At 48.3% G+C, this 14419-nt stretch overlaps 1 protein-coding gene across 1 annotated transcript in view; it reads left to right on the top strand.

Moving 5' to 3' along the window:
* LOC125429554 (complement factor properdin) overlaps positions 1–13270 on the top strand; it is a 28859-nt gene extending 15589 nt beyond the window's left edge. The window contains exons 4-10 of the mRNA XM_048490764.1: positions 1264–1434; positions 6343–6540; positions 7411–7584; positions 8288–8482; positions 8831–8942; positions 12479–12624; positions 13057–13270. Of these exons, the coding sequence (XP_048346721.1) occupies positions 1264–1434; positions 6343–6540; positions 7411–7584; positions 8288–8482; positions 8831–8942; positions 12479–12624; positions 13057–13061 (1001 nt within the window). The 3' untranslated portion in view covers positions 13062–13270. The remainder of the gene's footprint in view (positions 1–1263; positions 1435–6342; positions 6541–7410; positions 7585–8287; positions 8483–8830; positions 8943–12478; positions 12625–13056) is intronic.
* The last annotated feature ends 1149 nt before the right edge of the window (positions 13271–14419 follow it).

Here is a 14419-nt window from a genome sequence, read left to right as displayed (position 1 = left end):
CAAGCCCCTTTTAAAGCTATCCAGGTTAGTGGCCATCACCACCTCCTGTGGCAGCATATTCCAAACACCAATCACACGTTGTGTGAAGAAGTGTTTCCTTTTATTAGTCCTAATTCTTCCCCCCATATGATGTCATATGGGCTGCACCACAGTTTTGGCAGGTGTAAGTTTGCACTGGCAAAAGTGGATGTTCCCACTTTTGGGCTCAAGGAGCTGGCAAACATTGGTCCTGCCCCTAGGCTTGTCCCCTTTGATGGTGGCCCAGGCCGCTGCACTGAGGCTGCACAAGCACCCCTCTGTCGTGCTCCCACATTGCTCCATGGCACCACTGTAAGTGCCCATGCGTTGGCGTGAATGCCCCTTATGCTGGCACACGCGGCATTTGCACCCTGGGGTTATGACACCTTCGGAGACGTTTTGGCACCCCATTCAGAACTGCGCTGTCAAAGTTTCACAGGATGTGAAAAAGAGAGGAGGACTAGCAGTGCCTAATATTAAATTGTATTATCAAGCAGCTGGCCTTGTTTGGATTGTGAACCCACCTACCTTACAAGGTGTCTGTTGGGAGGAGAGGAAGGGAAGGGAGTTCATAAGCCAGTGATGGCGAACCTTTTCGAGACCAAGTGCCCAAATTGCAACCCAAAACCCACTTATTTATTACGAAGTGCCAACATGGCAGTTTAACCTGAATACTGAGGTTTTAGTTTAGAAAAAAAGGTTGGCTCCGAGGCGTGTGTTACTCGGGAGTAAGTTTGATGGTAGTTGGTGGCTTTGCTTTGAAGCAACCGTGCAACTCTTCCAATGGGTGAATCACAACCCTAGAAGCGTTTACTCAGAACAAGCCCCATTGCCAGCAACCGAGCTTACTCCCAGGTAAAGGATCATGCTTTAGTTCTTTGCATGCAAATCAGTGGGGTTTAACAGCACTTAACAGGGTTACCTACACTGCCTCCCCAAAACTAGGTCTTAGGTTTAATGCTAATAATTGAGCCCAGCAGTTCCAGGCCAGCCTAGATGTGTGTCTGGGGGGTGGGGGCGACTCTGTTTGCCCGTGCCCACAGAGAGGGCTCTGAGTGCCACCTCTGGCACTCATGCCATAGGTTCGCCACCACTGTCATAAGCCATCTTGAATCTCCTGACAGGAGCAGGTTATACATCCAAACTCTTCTTCTTCTTCTTCTGACGGGATGGAGAATAGTTCATCCCACAGCCATGGGTAGCTTCCCAGCTTGTTCCTTGACGTAAGCTTTTTTCCCCATGCAGTGATGGGTGGCTGGTCCGACTGGGGGGCTTGGAGCCCTTGCTCGGTGACCTGTCTCAAAGGCGTCCAGACCAGGCAGAGGACCTGCACCAATCCTGCCCCTGAGTGTGGAGGCACGTGCCCAGGAAACAACATCGAGACACGTTCTTGTGACACCAGGCAGATCTGTCCAAGTAAGTTTTGGCAACAGGAGAAACGAAGAGAGACTGAAGGGCGGTAGGGTGGGGATGTGGATGGAACCAGAGCCGTAGCGAGGGGGAACTGCACTCGGGGCACTTGTGTGCCCTGCACCCCGCCACGCCCCTGTCCACCCCACCACACCCTGGAATGCCCCTGCCCTGGCGCTATGCCACTGGATGGAACAGATTGGGGGAACAATTCATAGAAATCTGAGGAGAGGGCAGAGGAGGGGAACTGGATTACCAGAGTTCACTAGAAGATCCATCAATTTTAGTTAGTTGATCCTCTGAAGTCCTATTTTGACCAATTAAGGGCTCCCTTATTTGTATCTGGGATTGTATTTTGCACCTGGCATGTTAGTGTTTAGTTTCTTTTCTTAGCTTATTTATGCAGGGTTTTTTTTAGCCAGGATACAATAAATGATTAAAAAAACCCCTGCAGTAATCATACAAAAGAAACACTAAAAATTATACACGTTAAATATTGGTTGGAAATTTTGTATTAAATGGTTAATATCTGAAACATTTAACATTTAAAAACTGATTTACGTATGTAACTGTATATCGCTGCCTGCGTTAAAATGTTGACGTACTTTGGTCACATAGTTGCAAATCTTCACAGTCTGTATAGAAATATGAATCTCACCATTGGCATGTTAGTGTGATAAAGGATGGATGAAGAAGAAACTATAGAACATAAATGACAAGCCATAGCTTTTGTTTGTTTGTTAATAATCGGTCTGTTTGCGCACTCCTTTCCCCACTGCAACCCAGTAGAAGCACTCCAATTGGGAGCTGATTAGAGGCTGTATAAAAACCTAAAAAATAAATATAAATATAAATAATAATAAATATAAATAAATAAATAAATAATAAATATAAATCAGTATATAAATATAAATCAGTATATATACTCCACTTGCTTTCCATTCCTACCATCAGATCCTCTGAAGATGCCAGCCACAGATGCAGGCGAAACGTCAGGAGAGAATGCTGCTAGAACACGGCCATACAGCCCGGAAACCACACAGCACCCCAGTGATTCCGGCCGTGAAAGCCATCAACAATACATTAAATATAAATAAATAATGTATCATCGCAGGCTTTCACGGCTGGCAGCACTGGGGTGTTGTGTGGTTTCCGGGCTGTATGGCTGTGTTCTAGTAGCATTTTCTCCTGAGGTTTTGCCTGCATCTGTGGCTGGCATCTTCAGAGGATCTTCAGAGGATCATTCTGCCCATGCAGAACAATGCACTTTCAATCCACTTTCCCAATTGTTTGCAAGTGGATTTTGCTATTTTGCACAGTAAAATCCAGCTGCAAAGAGCATTGAAAGTGGATTGAAAGTGCATTATTCTGGATGTGCGGATGGGACCTGCGTTCAAACCTTTAACATTCAATGATCCTCTGAATGATCCTTTCACACATGACTAGATAATGCGTTGTCACGTCACTGTAGCAACTGTTTGCAACTGGGTTTTCCTGTGTGGGGCAATGGGTGTGGAAGCAACCAATCCCCCACCATACCCCCGACCACTGCCCAAAGTGGATCAGCTTGTTGATTTATTTATTTAATTTATATCCCGTCCTATCCCTACAAGGCTCAGATCCTTGTCAAGATCCTCCAGGAATTTACATTAACAAGGGATTTCTCAGGGATTTCTTCTGTGTTGCTGTTGCCACATTCTTTACATTCGAGAATCTTGGCCCATCTTTCGAGCTAACTGGTTTCATTTCAGCTATGCCCGCTCCTGGTTTCTGTTGTTTGACTCTTCCCCACTGATGCTTAGCCATACTCTCCATAATCTAAAGTGGTGGCTGGAGATCTCCAGGGTTTACAACTGTTGTCCAGGTGACAGATCAGTGAATCTGGTAGAAATGGCCACTTGAGAAAGTGGACTCTATGGCATTATCCCTCACCGAAGTTTCTCCTCTCCTTAAACGCTGCCCATCTCAGACTCTGCCCCCCGCCCCCAATCTCCAGGTTGGGAATTCTTATCCAAGATAATGGGCAATTACCCATCGGTGCTCTGGTGCTCAGTGGGACCGGAAGTATGATGCGGCTGGCCTCCACAAGGGCCAGGGCCTTTACGGCTCTGGCCCTGGCCTGGTGGAACGCTCTCCCACCAGCCGTCCGGGCCCTGCGGGATCTTGGTGAGTTCCGCAGGGCCTGCAAGACGGAGTTGTTCTGCCGGGCCTTTGGAGGGACCAGCCGCTGATGGTGCCCCCCCTTTTGGCTCCTACACCTGGGCCTTGTATCAGCTGATGGGACCTGCCGTCCCTCCCTTGGGGAAAGGATTTAATATTAGGTTACCGGGCACCACCTATACCTATACTTATACTTATAAGTATTAATGCTATAGTTAGTTTTTCGCTGCTTTTATAGGTTTTAGCTAATTTATGATGGTTTTATCATTGTATTTTATTATATGCTGTACACCGCCCGGAGCCCTTTGGGTACGGGGCTGTATAAAAGCCTAAAGTATAAATAAATAAGTGAGTGAGTGAGTAAGTAAGTAAGTGTGTTGGGGGAAGAAATCTTGTCCTGACGCGCTTCCTCTTTGTGGCATTCTGAGAGAGGAAGCACAACAGGGCAAGATTTCTAGTCCCAACATGCTTCCTCTTGCCCCGTGTGTGCTTCTCACTTTCTACGGGGAAAGCGAGAGCATTTCTGGTGTGACTTTTTGCACCAGAGCGAGGCGAGAGCAGGGGACAGCCTGCAGAAGGTAATTGGCCAATGTCACCTCTAGAGAGGGACCCCTTTGTTCTTTCAGACCATCCCACAGTTGTCCATCTTTGAATCCACCTCCCCTCATGCTCCCAAGCCCCCAAACAAGAGTCTGTCCTAATCTATAACTGTCTAAAACCTGGTTATAGCAATTCCAGTAACTTTGGAATTCCAGTTCAGCTATTATTTATGTCGTAATAAGTCAGTCAGATTTTGAGGCACCATAACATGTGTATAAAGAAGGAGAGCGATTGTAACGCTCCACTGGAAACACATTGCAACACGTAGCCTGTGAGCCTTTGCAATGAATTAAGAAGAAGTATGTTTTCAATGTTTCAAACATATTAAAAATAAAAGAAAGCGCTATCCCAGGAAACAGCATGTTATTTCCCGTGAATCCATTTTGCGCTGCTCAGAAATTAATAGGGCCAAGGGGACCGAAATGGATAAATAGCATTATATTATCTCTTTTGCAAGAGGCTGCCTTCATCTCTTTGGTATAAAATGAATACAAGGATGACGAACGGAATAATGATGGGACTATAAAGAGAAAAACAGTGAGTCAATGAATTGATGGGAAAATGGATGGAGGAAGAAAGGCATGAGAGGGGGCAAGAGACGGAAAAAGGAAACCGATCAATAGGGTCGCCAACCTCCAGGTGGTGGCTGGAGATTTCCCGCCATTACAGCTGACCTCCAGGCAATAGAGATCCATTCATCTGGAGACAATGGTGGCTATGGAAGGTGGACTCTGTGGCATTATACTCTGTTAAAGCCCCTCCCCTTCCTAAACCCTGCCCATCTCAGGCTCCGCCCCCAAAATCTCCACGTATTTGCCAAGTCAGAGTTGGCAACTCTACTGATCAAGAATGCATTGAAAGAAGTATGCTCAATGGAAGGGATGCTTTCTTCTCATACCTGTAAGGAACCTCAAAGGACTCGAAACAAAGGAACTGAGTTCAGTACGTTTATTTCATAAACTTCAACGGTCGCAATACACGGGATGCGGATTCTGACTTTCCCGGGCTTCAGGCATCGCTTTTACGGATCCTTCAGCCACCTCCCCCAAACGTCCCAGCAGTTTTCCCACGACAGAACAGAAACAAGCTTCAAACACACAAGCTAATCACAGCAAGGTTAAGGCCATAACCACCCTGGGCATGAAGCCCAGAATGAGGAATGCGCCAAGGCCAGGCAGAAAGAGCAGAAACTAACCCCCACCCTTACAATACCTTTGTAACGGTGGGCCGCTAGCTTCTGTTGTAGGAACCTTCCTATTAATTAATATGTTTTTCGCTGCCACCAATCTGTTTCGCTGCCACCAATCTGTACTATAGCCCATAAACTGATAAATGGACACCACACTCTCTAGGAACACACACAGACAAAAATAGACTGGAGTGGCTGTAACTTAAACAAACTGGAAAAAGTTTATTACTGGCTTAGATGTAGGCTTCTCAGGTAACCTGAGAGGATTTTAAAGCTTGTTGGTTTCAAAAGCTTATTGGTTTCAGAGATGTTGTTGGCACTTCAGTTTCAAACATTCACAGACACACGCAGGTGTCACTTCAGAAAAGATGTTACTTCAGAAAAAGGTTTGACTTTAGAGTTTCACACTCCCTTTTCTGTCAGACACTAGTCCCTCTGTACCTAACCACACTAAAACAACACACCCCAGTCTATGCCCTGTGGGATTCTGGCACACAAGCCTCCCTCTCCCACCATCCAAACTGGCCACACTGCCACTGGACTGGGCCTCCTAAGACTGGTGTTGTACTGTGTAGGACAGGCTTTAGTCTGGACAGAGGTTTTCTGTCAAAACACCTGAGTGGCGGGTCACTCTCCACCAAACTCAGGGCTTCCTGATGTCTCTGGTAAGCTTCCTCAGCTTACAGAGTACACTGTCTGACTCCTGTCAGACCAACAGCAGTGATAGATCTCTGCTTGATCTGCTCACTCTGCCAAAACGTACCAAAAGGCACAAAGAACCAAACAAGAACCAAAAGAACCCTCAGCACTCTGGCTGACTCTTTTTATATTCTCCCCATTTCCCTCTAGCCAATCAGGGCTGGCCAGGGCTTAACCCCTTCAGGGCAGACTCTCACCCTGGAAACTGAATGCCTTATAAGGGCATTCGTCACACCTTCCTAATTCTCTGCCATCTTCTTTTGCAGCCCATGGGAGCTGGGGGAATTGGGAGCCCTGGGGTGCCTGCTCTGCCACTTGCGCCCATGAAGGTTCAGCCCTGAAGCCCACACAACAGCGGCACCATCGGTGCAACAACCCTGCACCTTCCAACAGCCCTCCTGGAGACCCTTGTCCAGGAAACAGCCAAGAGTCACGGACGTGTGATGGACTGCCCTTTTGTCCACGTAAGAGGAAAAATGCCCCCTAATCCACACCTCACTGTCAAATTCTATGTGATGATATTGTCTACCTTTTTTTGAGGATATGTGGGGGAGGGATATTTCACTTGCCCCATTGACTGCTTTGTCTTCCTTCTCCCCTCATTGTTGCCCTTTTCAGTGTTTTTTCTAGGCCAAAAGCCTCCCTTTCTGCTGGGGTTGCTAAGCAACCACACAATGCCAACCGCAATCTCATGAGATTTTTTTTCATATCTTTAGTTGAATTTTCTGTCTTGTGGCAGAATTTAAAACCCCTATTTTTTTTTTAAAAAAAGATATTTCTGGATTTTTCTCCAAATCTAGGGTTTTCCAAGGTTTGTAGAAATGTTTTCCCTTATCTGTGCTTACTCAATGTGTAGATTTTTTGATCTGCACACTAGCTGAGAGGGTAAGAATTGTATGCACGGATGATCCTAGTTTCCATGCCATGCTCATAATCGGTAAGATGGTGATTTACGGAACAAACGGTCCAGCAGCAACGTGCTACTGATGTCCTGTGTCACTTAGTTTCAGAGTGATTTTATCTGGTATCCTCCAAGCACATTAGTTCCATATCGTATAGGGCCGTGGTGGCGAACCTTTGGCACTCCAGATGTTATGGACTACAATTCCCATCAGCCCCTGCCAGCACCCATGCTGGCAGGGGCTGATGGGGATTGTAGTCCATAACATCTGGAGTGCCAAAGGTTCGCCACCACTGGTATAGGGAATGGCACATTTTTAGAGGCGTGGAAAGTCTAGATGTGATTCTGTGATGCCCTTGCTCGTGCCAGTCACTCTTAGGGGCCTTTGTAGTTTCACCAGTGTAATGTCATCTCTGTCTGCATTGCCCCTCAGAGGATGGCAACTGGGGCAGCTGGACACCTTCTGGAGTCTGCTCTGTGACCTGTGCAGTTGGCCGGCAACTGGAGACACGTCAGTGTGACAGCCCTGAGCCGAAGTACGGCGGGAGAAACTGCCCTGGGCCACACGTTCGCAGTCATGCCTGCAATACCCAGGTGCCTTGTCCAGGTAAAGAGGAATCAGCTGGAAGGGAGAAGGGAGCTCATCATGAGTGGGGGCCAAGTGTCGAGGGTCCAGAGGGTCTTGCTTGGGTCAGCTCCTCCAGCCACTGCCGCAACCCGAATCGTTCCCAGAAAGAGAGCTAGTTTCTATTACCAGTTCTGCGCTTCCTTCCAGGGCTAACATTGCCCCTTGTTCTAGCGCAGTGATGGCGAACCTTTTAGAGACCGCGTGCCAGGGGCAGAGCGAAGGGAAACTGTGCCCAGGGCACACGTGCGCCCTGAGCCCCTGCCACGCCCCCGTCCACCCCCGCCGTGCCCTGGAACACCCTTGGAACTAACCCTGAAATACCCCTGCCACACACCCCGGAATGCCCTGGCCCACCACAGGGGCACATGTCCAGTGCATCATGCACCCCTCGCCCCCTTGATGCTATGCCACTGCCAAGTGTCAAACTGGGGTGACGGCACGCGTGCCCACAAAGAGGGCTCTGAGTGCCACCTCTGGCACGCCTGCCATAGGTTCACCACCACTGTTCTAGCGGGTTTTTGAACACCTTTGTGATCATTTACATGTAGGTTCTGATTGATTCACATACTACTGCCTCCTTCCAAAGGGATCTGTCCATTGAGCTTTTCCGTAGACCTGACCACCGTTGTCCTTCGGCGTCCCAGTCATTGAATCTGATCCTCGTTTTTTGCACTCTGAACAGTGGACGGACATTGGGCCGAGTGGAGCGACTGGGCCCCCTGCACCAGGCACACCTTCACTGGGAGGATCGAGTGCCGTGAGATCCTTGGGTATCAAAAGAGGACCAGACGATGTGTTGGACGAGCCCATGAGGGGAACCGCTGCCCAGGGCACTATGCTGAAAGTAGAAACTGCTACAGTGTAAATTTTTGCACCTGTGAGTGTTGGGAGCGGGTGTGTGTGTGTGTGTGTGTGTGAGTGAAAAAATAAAAAGGCCAGGGTATGAAAACAGTGTTTTAGCCCTGAAGCATGTTTGGAAAACAGAACTTCCCAAAGGGCTTTAAGCGAGACGTCTTTGCCCTACGGGTAGTGATGGGATTCAGCCTATTTGCACCAGTTCGGTAGAACCGGTAGCTAATTTTTTGTCTGGTTCAGATAACTGGTTGAAATCCCACCACAAAGTCATTTCGGAACCAGTTGTTAAATAATTTGAATCCCGCCACTGGCGGGTCATCAAGGCAAGGAATATATGAATAATTGATCTAATGTGTCTGGCTTCTTTCAGTGCCAGGGGTCTGGTCAGATTGGAGTCCCTGGGGTCTGTGTGAGCCAGCTTGTGGGGAGAACCCGATGAGGTCTCGCAAAAGGGAGTGCAAGGCCACCTATCCGAATTACCCGTAAGTCTGAAGGGACGTGGGAACGGGGGTGGGGACTGGAGTCCAAGAAGGGCTGCCAACTCTGGGTAGGAAAACACCTGGATCTTTGGGAGGGATGGATTTCAGTGGAGTATAATAAAATAGAATCCACCTTCCGAAGAGGCCATTTTCTTCAGGTGAGCTGACCTTTGCCCCCTGGAGATCAACTGTAATCCCAGAAGAGGTCATGGAGGTCGTGGCTGAGTGGGGCTTAAGGTACTCCAGACAGATTGTCTTGGGGGACTTCAGTGTCGAAGCCGAGTTGGCCTCATCCTCAGTAGCTGCGGAGCTAGTGTCATCCATGGCGATGCTAGGCCTCTCTCTTATGAACACTGGAGATCCCACACATCAAGGTGGCCACACTCTGGATCTGATATTTGGGATGGGTGTGAACGTGGTCCTATCCTCAGTTGTTCGAGTGCCATGGTCTGACCACTTCATCCTTAAGGCCCGGATCAAAGTGATTAGGCGACGGGCAGATTTGGGCCTGCCCACAGAGGCTTATGGACCCACTTCAGTTCCAGAATATCCAGCGGGAGTCTCCACCTACCGGCAACTCTCTCTAGGAACTGATAGGGATCTGGGAAACCAAGCTCTCTGAAGCGATCAAGATTGTTGCACCAAGATGCCCTCTATGTCCACACTCCATATCAGCTCCTTGGTACATGGAAGAGCTGAGGAGGATGAAATGGGAACTGCGACGGCTTGAGCGAATGTGGCGGCTGAGTTGTGACGAAGAGATGAGACACGGATGTTTATGAACGCCTACGAGAGAGCAGTGAAGGACGCTAAGAAGGAATTCTACGCTGCCTCCATTGCTTCTTCAAGCTCACGCCTGGCACAATTGTTTAGGGCAGTGATAGTGAACCTTTTCGAGACCGAGTGCCCAAATTGCAACCCAAAACCCACTTATTTATTGCTAAGTGCCAACACGGCAATTTAACCTGAATACTGAGGTTTTAGTTTAGAAAAAATGGTTGGCTCCGAGGCGTGCATTACTCAGGAGTAAGCTTGGTGTTAGTCTGTTGCTTTGCTTTGAAGCAACTGTGCAACTCTTCCAACGGGTGAATCACAACCCTAGTAGGGTTTACTCAGAATCAAGCCCCATTGCGAGCAACCGAGCTTACTCCCAGGTAAAGAATAGCGCTTTAGTTCTTCGCATGAAAATCAGTGGGGCTTAACAGCGCTTAACAGGGTTACCTACACTGCTTCCCCAAAACCAGGTCTTAGGTGTAATGCTAATAATTGAGCCCAGCAGCCCAGGCCAGCCTAGATGTGTATGTGTGTGAGGGGGGGCAACTCTATTTGTGCGTGCCCACAGAGAGGGCTCTGAGTGCCACCTCTGGCACCCGTGCCATAGGTTCTCCACCACTGGTTTTGGGTAATTTGGATACTTACGACCTCTTCTATAGGTCCTAAAACACAGAAATCGGTTTTAAGCTGAGAGGCTTTTGCAAGCTATTTCGCAGATAAGATCTCATTTCTCCGCCATGACCTGCCTGCTACCATTGATACAGTAAGTGAACTAGAGTCCCCTTGTCCGTCTTCTGGTCCTTGTTTGAACCATTTCAACCTGCTTGATCCCACTGAACTTGACAGGATACTGGCTGCTACTTGAGCTATCACTTGTCCTCTTGACTCGTGGTTGCGATGTGCCCATCTGCTTTTATATTTTAATGTCCTTACATAGTTTCTATGTTATTTATTGTAACTTGTTTTTAATATTTTACTGAATATATTTGTATATATTTATTGTGCTGTATTGTTTTATTCATTTTATTGTAAGCCGCCCTGAGTCCTCTAGGACAGCGGTTCTCAACCTGTGGATCGCGAGCCCTTTGGGGGTTGAACGACCCTTTCACAGGGGTCGTCTAAGACCACTGGAAAACACATATTTCCGATGGTTTTAGGAACCGAGACACAAATAACTTTATCGTTGGGGGTCGCCACAACATGAGGAACTGTATCAAAGGGTCTCGGCATTAGGAAGGTTGAGAACCACTGCTCTAGGAGATTTGGTGGGGTAAAAATGTAACAAACAAACAAACCAATAAGATCTCCAGCCATCATCTGGAGGTTGACAACTCACATTTTAGGGGCAACTCTGCATTATCCCTTGCATCCAGGTTTCTGCTTGCTTGTTGGCTAGCTGCTGAACTCTTGCTGGCTGCTGCACATTGCAGCAATGGCTGATCTGAGGAGAAGGTCTCTGCCCCTCCCTTGCATGTGAGGAAATGAGCATTCAGAGTTGGGAAGGGGACAGAGACCCTTTGTGCATAAATCACCTAAAATGTTTCTAAAATGTTTTCAATCCCCACCACTTAGAAGAAGAAGAAGAAGAAGAAGAGTTGGATTTATATCCCCCCCTTTCTCTTATAGGAGACTCAAAGGGGCTTACAAACTCCTTTCCCTTCCCCCCTCACAACAAACACCCTGAGAGGTAGGTGGGGCTGAGAGAGCTCAGAAGAACTGTGACTAGCCCAAGGTCACCCAGTTGGCATGTGTGGGAGTGCACAGGCTAATCTGAATTCCCCAGATAAGCCTCCACAGCTCAAGCAGCAGAGCGGGGAATCAAACCTGGTTCCTCCAGATTAGAGTGCACCAACTATTAACCACTCTGCCACTGCTGCTCCTATGATGTATGACTTACCACCATATGATGATTGAGGCTGAGATCAAGCTTGGGAGAGCCACACTTATCTCACCCCAATCACGGGTTCTTTTCCTTCCAATGACTCCAGGCCAGCTGAGTTCTCTAAGATTTATTGAAAAACAGAAATAAAAGAAATAAAACATAAATGCAGTTTCAGAGATTGCTCATCTGAGTACATTCTTACGGTTCTATTGGGACCTCCCACCAAGAGGTGCTTCTCTTAGCTTAGCCCATGATAGAGTGACCTGGTCTTTTTTCTTTTAGTCTCCAAGAACATTCCTATTTCTGCCATGCGGTTGCCCAAAGCCTTTGAAGTGCCTTATTTGGGCATCTTTCTGTCCTGGGTAAATTTCCATGGCCTTTTGGTTTCCCCATCCGGCTATCAAAGACCCTTTTAACATGTAGGTGTGATGCTGCTAGATTTACCGTACAATTCCATCACAAGCCCGTTGAAACCATCCGAGGCCCAGACCTCATATTAAGCATGGTAAGATCCTGCCACCTCCCCTTTCTCAGCAGTGGGGGCAGGGGAGACCTGACAACCCACTTGAGGTTACAGCTGCCCACATCGTTTACATGCCCCTTTCCTGATGCTTGTGGGCGATGGATGCAGCTGTTAGCGCCTCTGCCACAGCCATCAGTCCTGGTGCCAACAGCTGCACAGAATGTCTGCAGCGGCCTAGAGTGGGGAAGAGGAAGGAGGTCTTTTTCCTGGTCCTCGGGGGTGGGTGGGCGGGTGTTTTCATAATTAAGCAGCGATTGCGGGTGGGCAGATGAAAACTGACTGGGTTTGTTAAGGCTGGGGAGAGAAGTGTGTCCTGAGTCAGCCAGACCCATGCTTTTGTCATATCTCCCTGGGCTGCAGGATGGACGTTCAAGCTGCAGAAGGCGTTGGGAAGATGGCCAACACCAGCTTCTGGGGGAAAGTGTTACCCATGTGTCAACCCCTGGAAAAGCAGAGGCTGGAACTGGTGGAAAAGGCACCGTGTCAAAACGTGATACCTTGTGCAGGTCAGGTGAAAGGGGTGCGGTGTGATTTGGGAAACTTTGTACGTGTGTTTATTTGTTGGGAATGGGGCAGGGCAGGGCACTCTTTCTGGAGCCTCCGGCGATCTATGTCAGTCCCAGGTAGGCCAACCAGGCATCCTAGAAGACCTCTTTATATTTGGCTTTGAAGTGGCGACTGGCGGGGATCTTGCCTGCAGGCATTCATCTGTCTGTGAGATCCGAGTCCAGCAGCTCCTTAAACAGCAACAAGACTTCCAAGGCTTAAGTTTTGGAGCATCAGACGTCTGTATCAGCACCTGGCATCTGGGGCATGTTTCCAGATGTGTGATTCGTTTGCCAGTTTTCACAGCCTGGGGAGTACCTTCTGTCAGCCCTCGAGCACTTTCCTGTGCAAAACCCCTTGACTTATATGCTCTTCCTCCTTTTTTCCCCCAGACTGATTCTGCTGGAGCAAATGCTGTGGATTTCAGCGCCGGAGGCTGCAACTGTGCGGGGTGCAGGAAGCTAAGGGGGTCACACCGCAACTATTTTTGCCTCTTGTGGCGTTTGCAGATCCCCTGTAACTTCCTTCCTCTTACTGAAAAGGCCACTCTGGGACACTTCCTCTTCTTCCGAATCATCAGTATATTACATTTTTTTTTATAATGTACCAAATCAGTGTGTCTCTTTGGTGGGAGAGGTCTCGCCTCTAACAGCTTGTTGGATTCTTGAAAGGCAGGATGAGGTTTTGTGAACCCAACTTTCCAGCTCTTGAAACCCTCCCCCAATACTTTTCTCTTTCTATTATGCCAGTGATGGCGAATTTTTTCGAGACCGAGTGCCCAAATTGCAAACCGAAACCCATTAATTTATCACAAAGTGCCGACACGGCAATTTAACCTGAATACTGAGGTTTTAGTTTAGAAAACAAAGTGGTTGGCAGTGGTAGTTGGTGGCTTTGCTTTGAAGCAACCGTGCAACTCTTCCAACGGGTGAATTACGACCCTAGGAGGGTTTACCCAGAAGCAAGCCCCATTGCCAGCAACCGAGCTTACTCCCAGGCAAAGGATTGCACTTTAGTTCTTTGCATGAAAATCAGTGGGGTTTAACAGTGCTTAACTGGGTTACCTACACTGCTTCCCCAAAACTAGGTCTAAGGTTTAATGCTAATAATCGAGCCCAGTGGCCCAGGCCAGCCAAGATATGGGGGGGGGGGGAGCCACTCCGCGTTTGCCCACAGAGAGGGCTCTGAGTGCCACCTCTGGCACCCGTGCCATAGGTTCGCCACCACTGTATTATGCTGTTCATGTTTGAGGCTAGAGTAGGGTTCCCATTTGCCCGGTATTTGTGGCCAATTGCCTGCCAGTTGACCGGACTGTCTGCTGACCCTCAGCTAGATGGCGGGCAGAAACAAGCCAGCTGAAGGGGGGGACGACCAATCCACACACTCAGCATGATGACGTTACTTCTGGGTTTACCAGGAAGTGACGGGGATGCCCTACCACTCTCCCCACTCCCCCCACAATGATGCTTTGGGCCCTCTTTTAGGGGAAAATCCTAAATATCAAAATAAATATGCCACAACAGGAGAGGGGGAATTCTGTTTCACAAAGCCTCAACAGATTATAGCAGGTTGGGGGATATGCAGGGCTCGCCTGACTGCAAAGCAAACCTAAGTGATTACTCAGGGCATCAACTCTTGAGGGGCACCAAACAGTTGAGTGCAGTGGTGGGACCCAAAAATTTTAATAACAGGTTCCGATGGTGGTGGGATTCAAACAGTGGCGCTGCCGCACACATGCACCTCCAGACCCTATTG

Source organism: Sphaerodactylus townsendi, linkage group LG03 (assembly GCF_021028975.2).
Source record: "Sphaerodactylus townsendi isolate TG3544 linkage group LG03, MPM_Stown_v2.3, whole genome shotgun sequence".
Taxonomy (NCBI): domain Eukaryota; kingdom Metazoa; phylum Chordata; class Lepidosauria; order Squamata; family Sphaerodactylidae; genus Sphaerodactylus; species Sphaerodactylus townsendi.
Note: the sequence above shows the minus strand (reverse complement) of the source record. Positions and strands in the feature narration are given on the sequence as shown.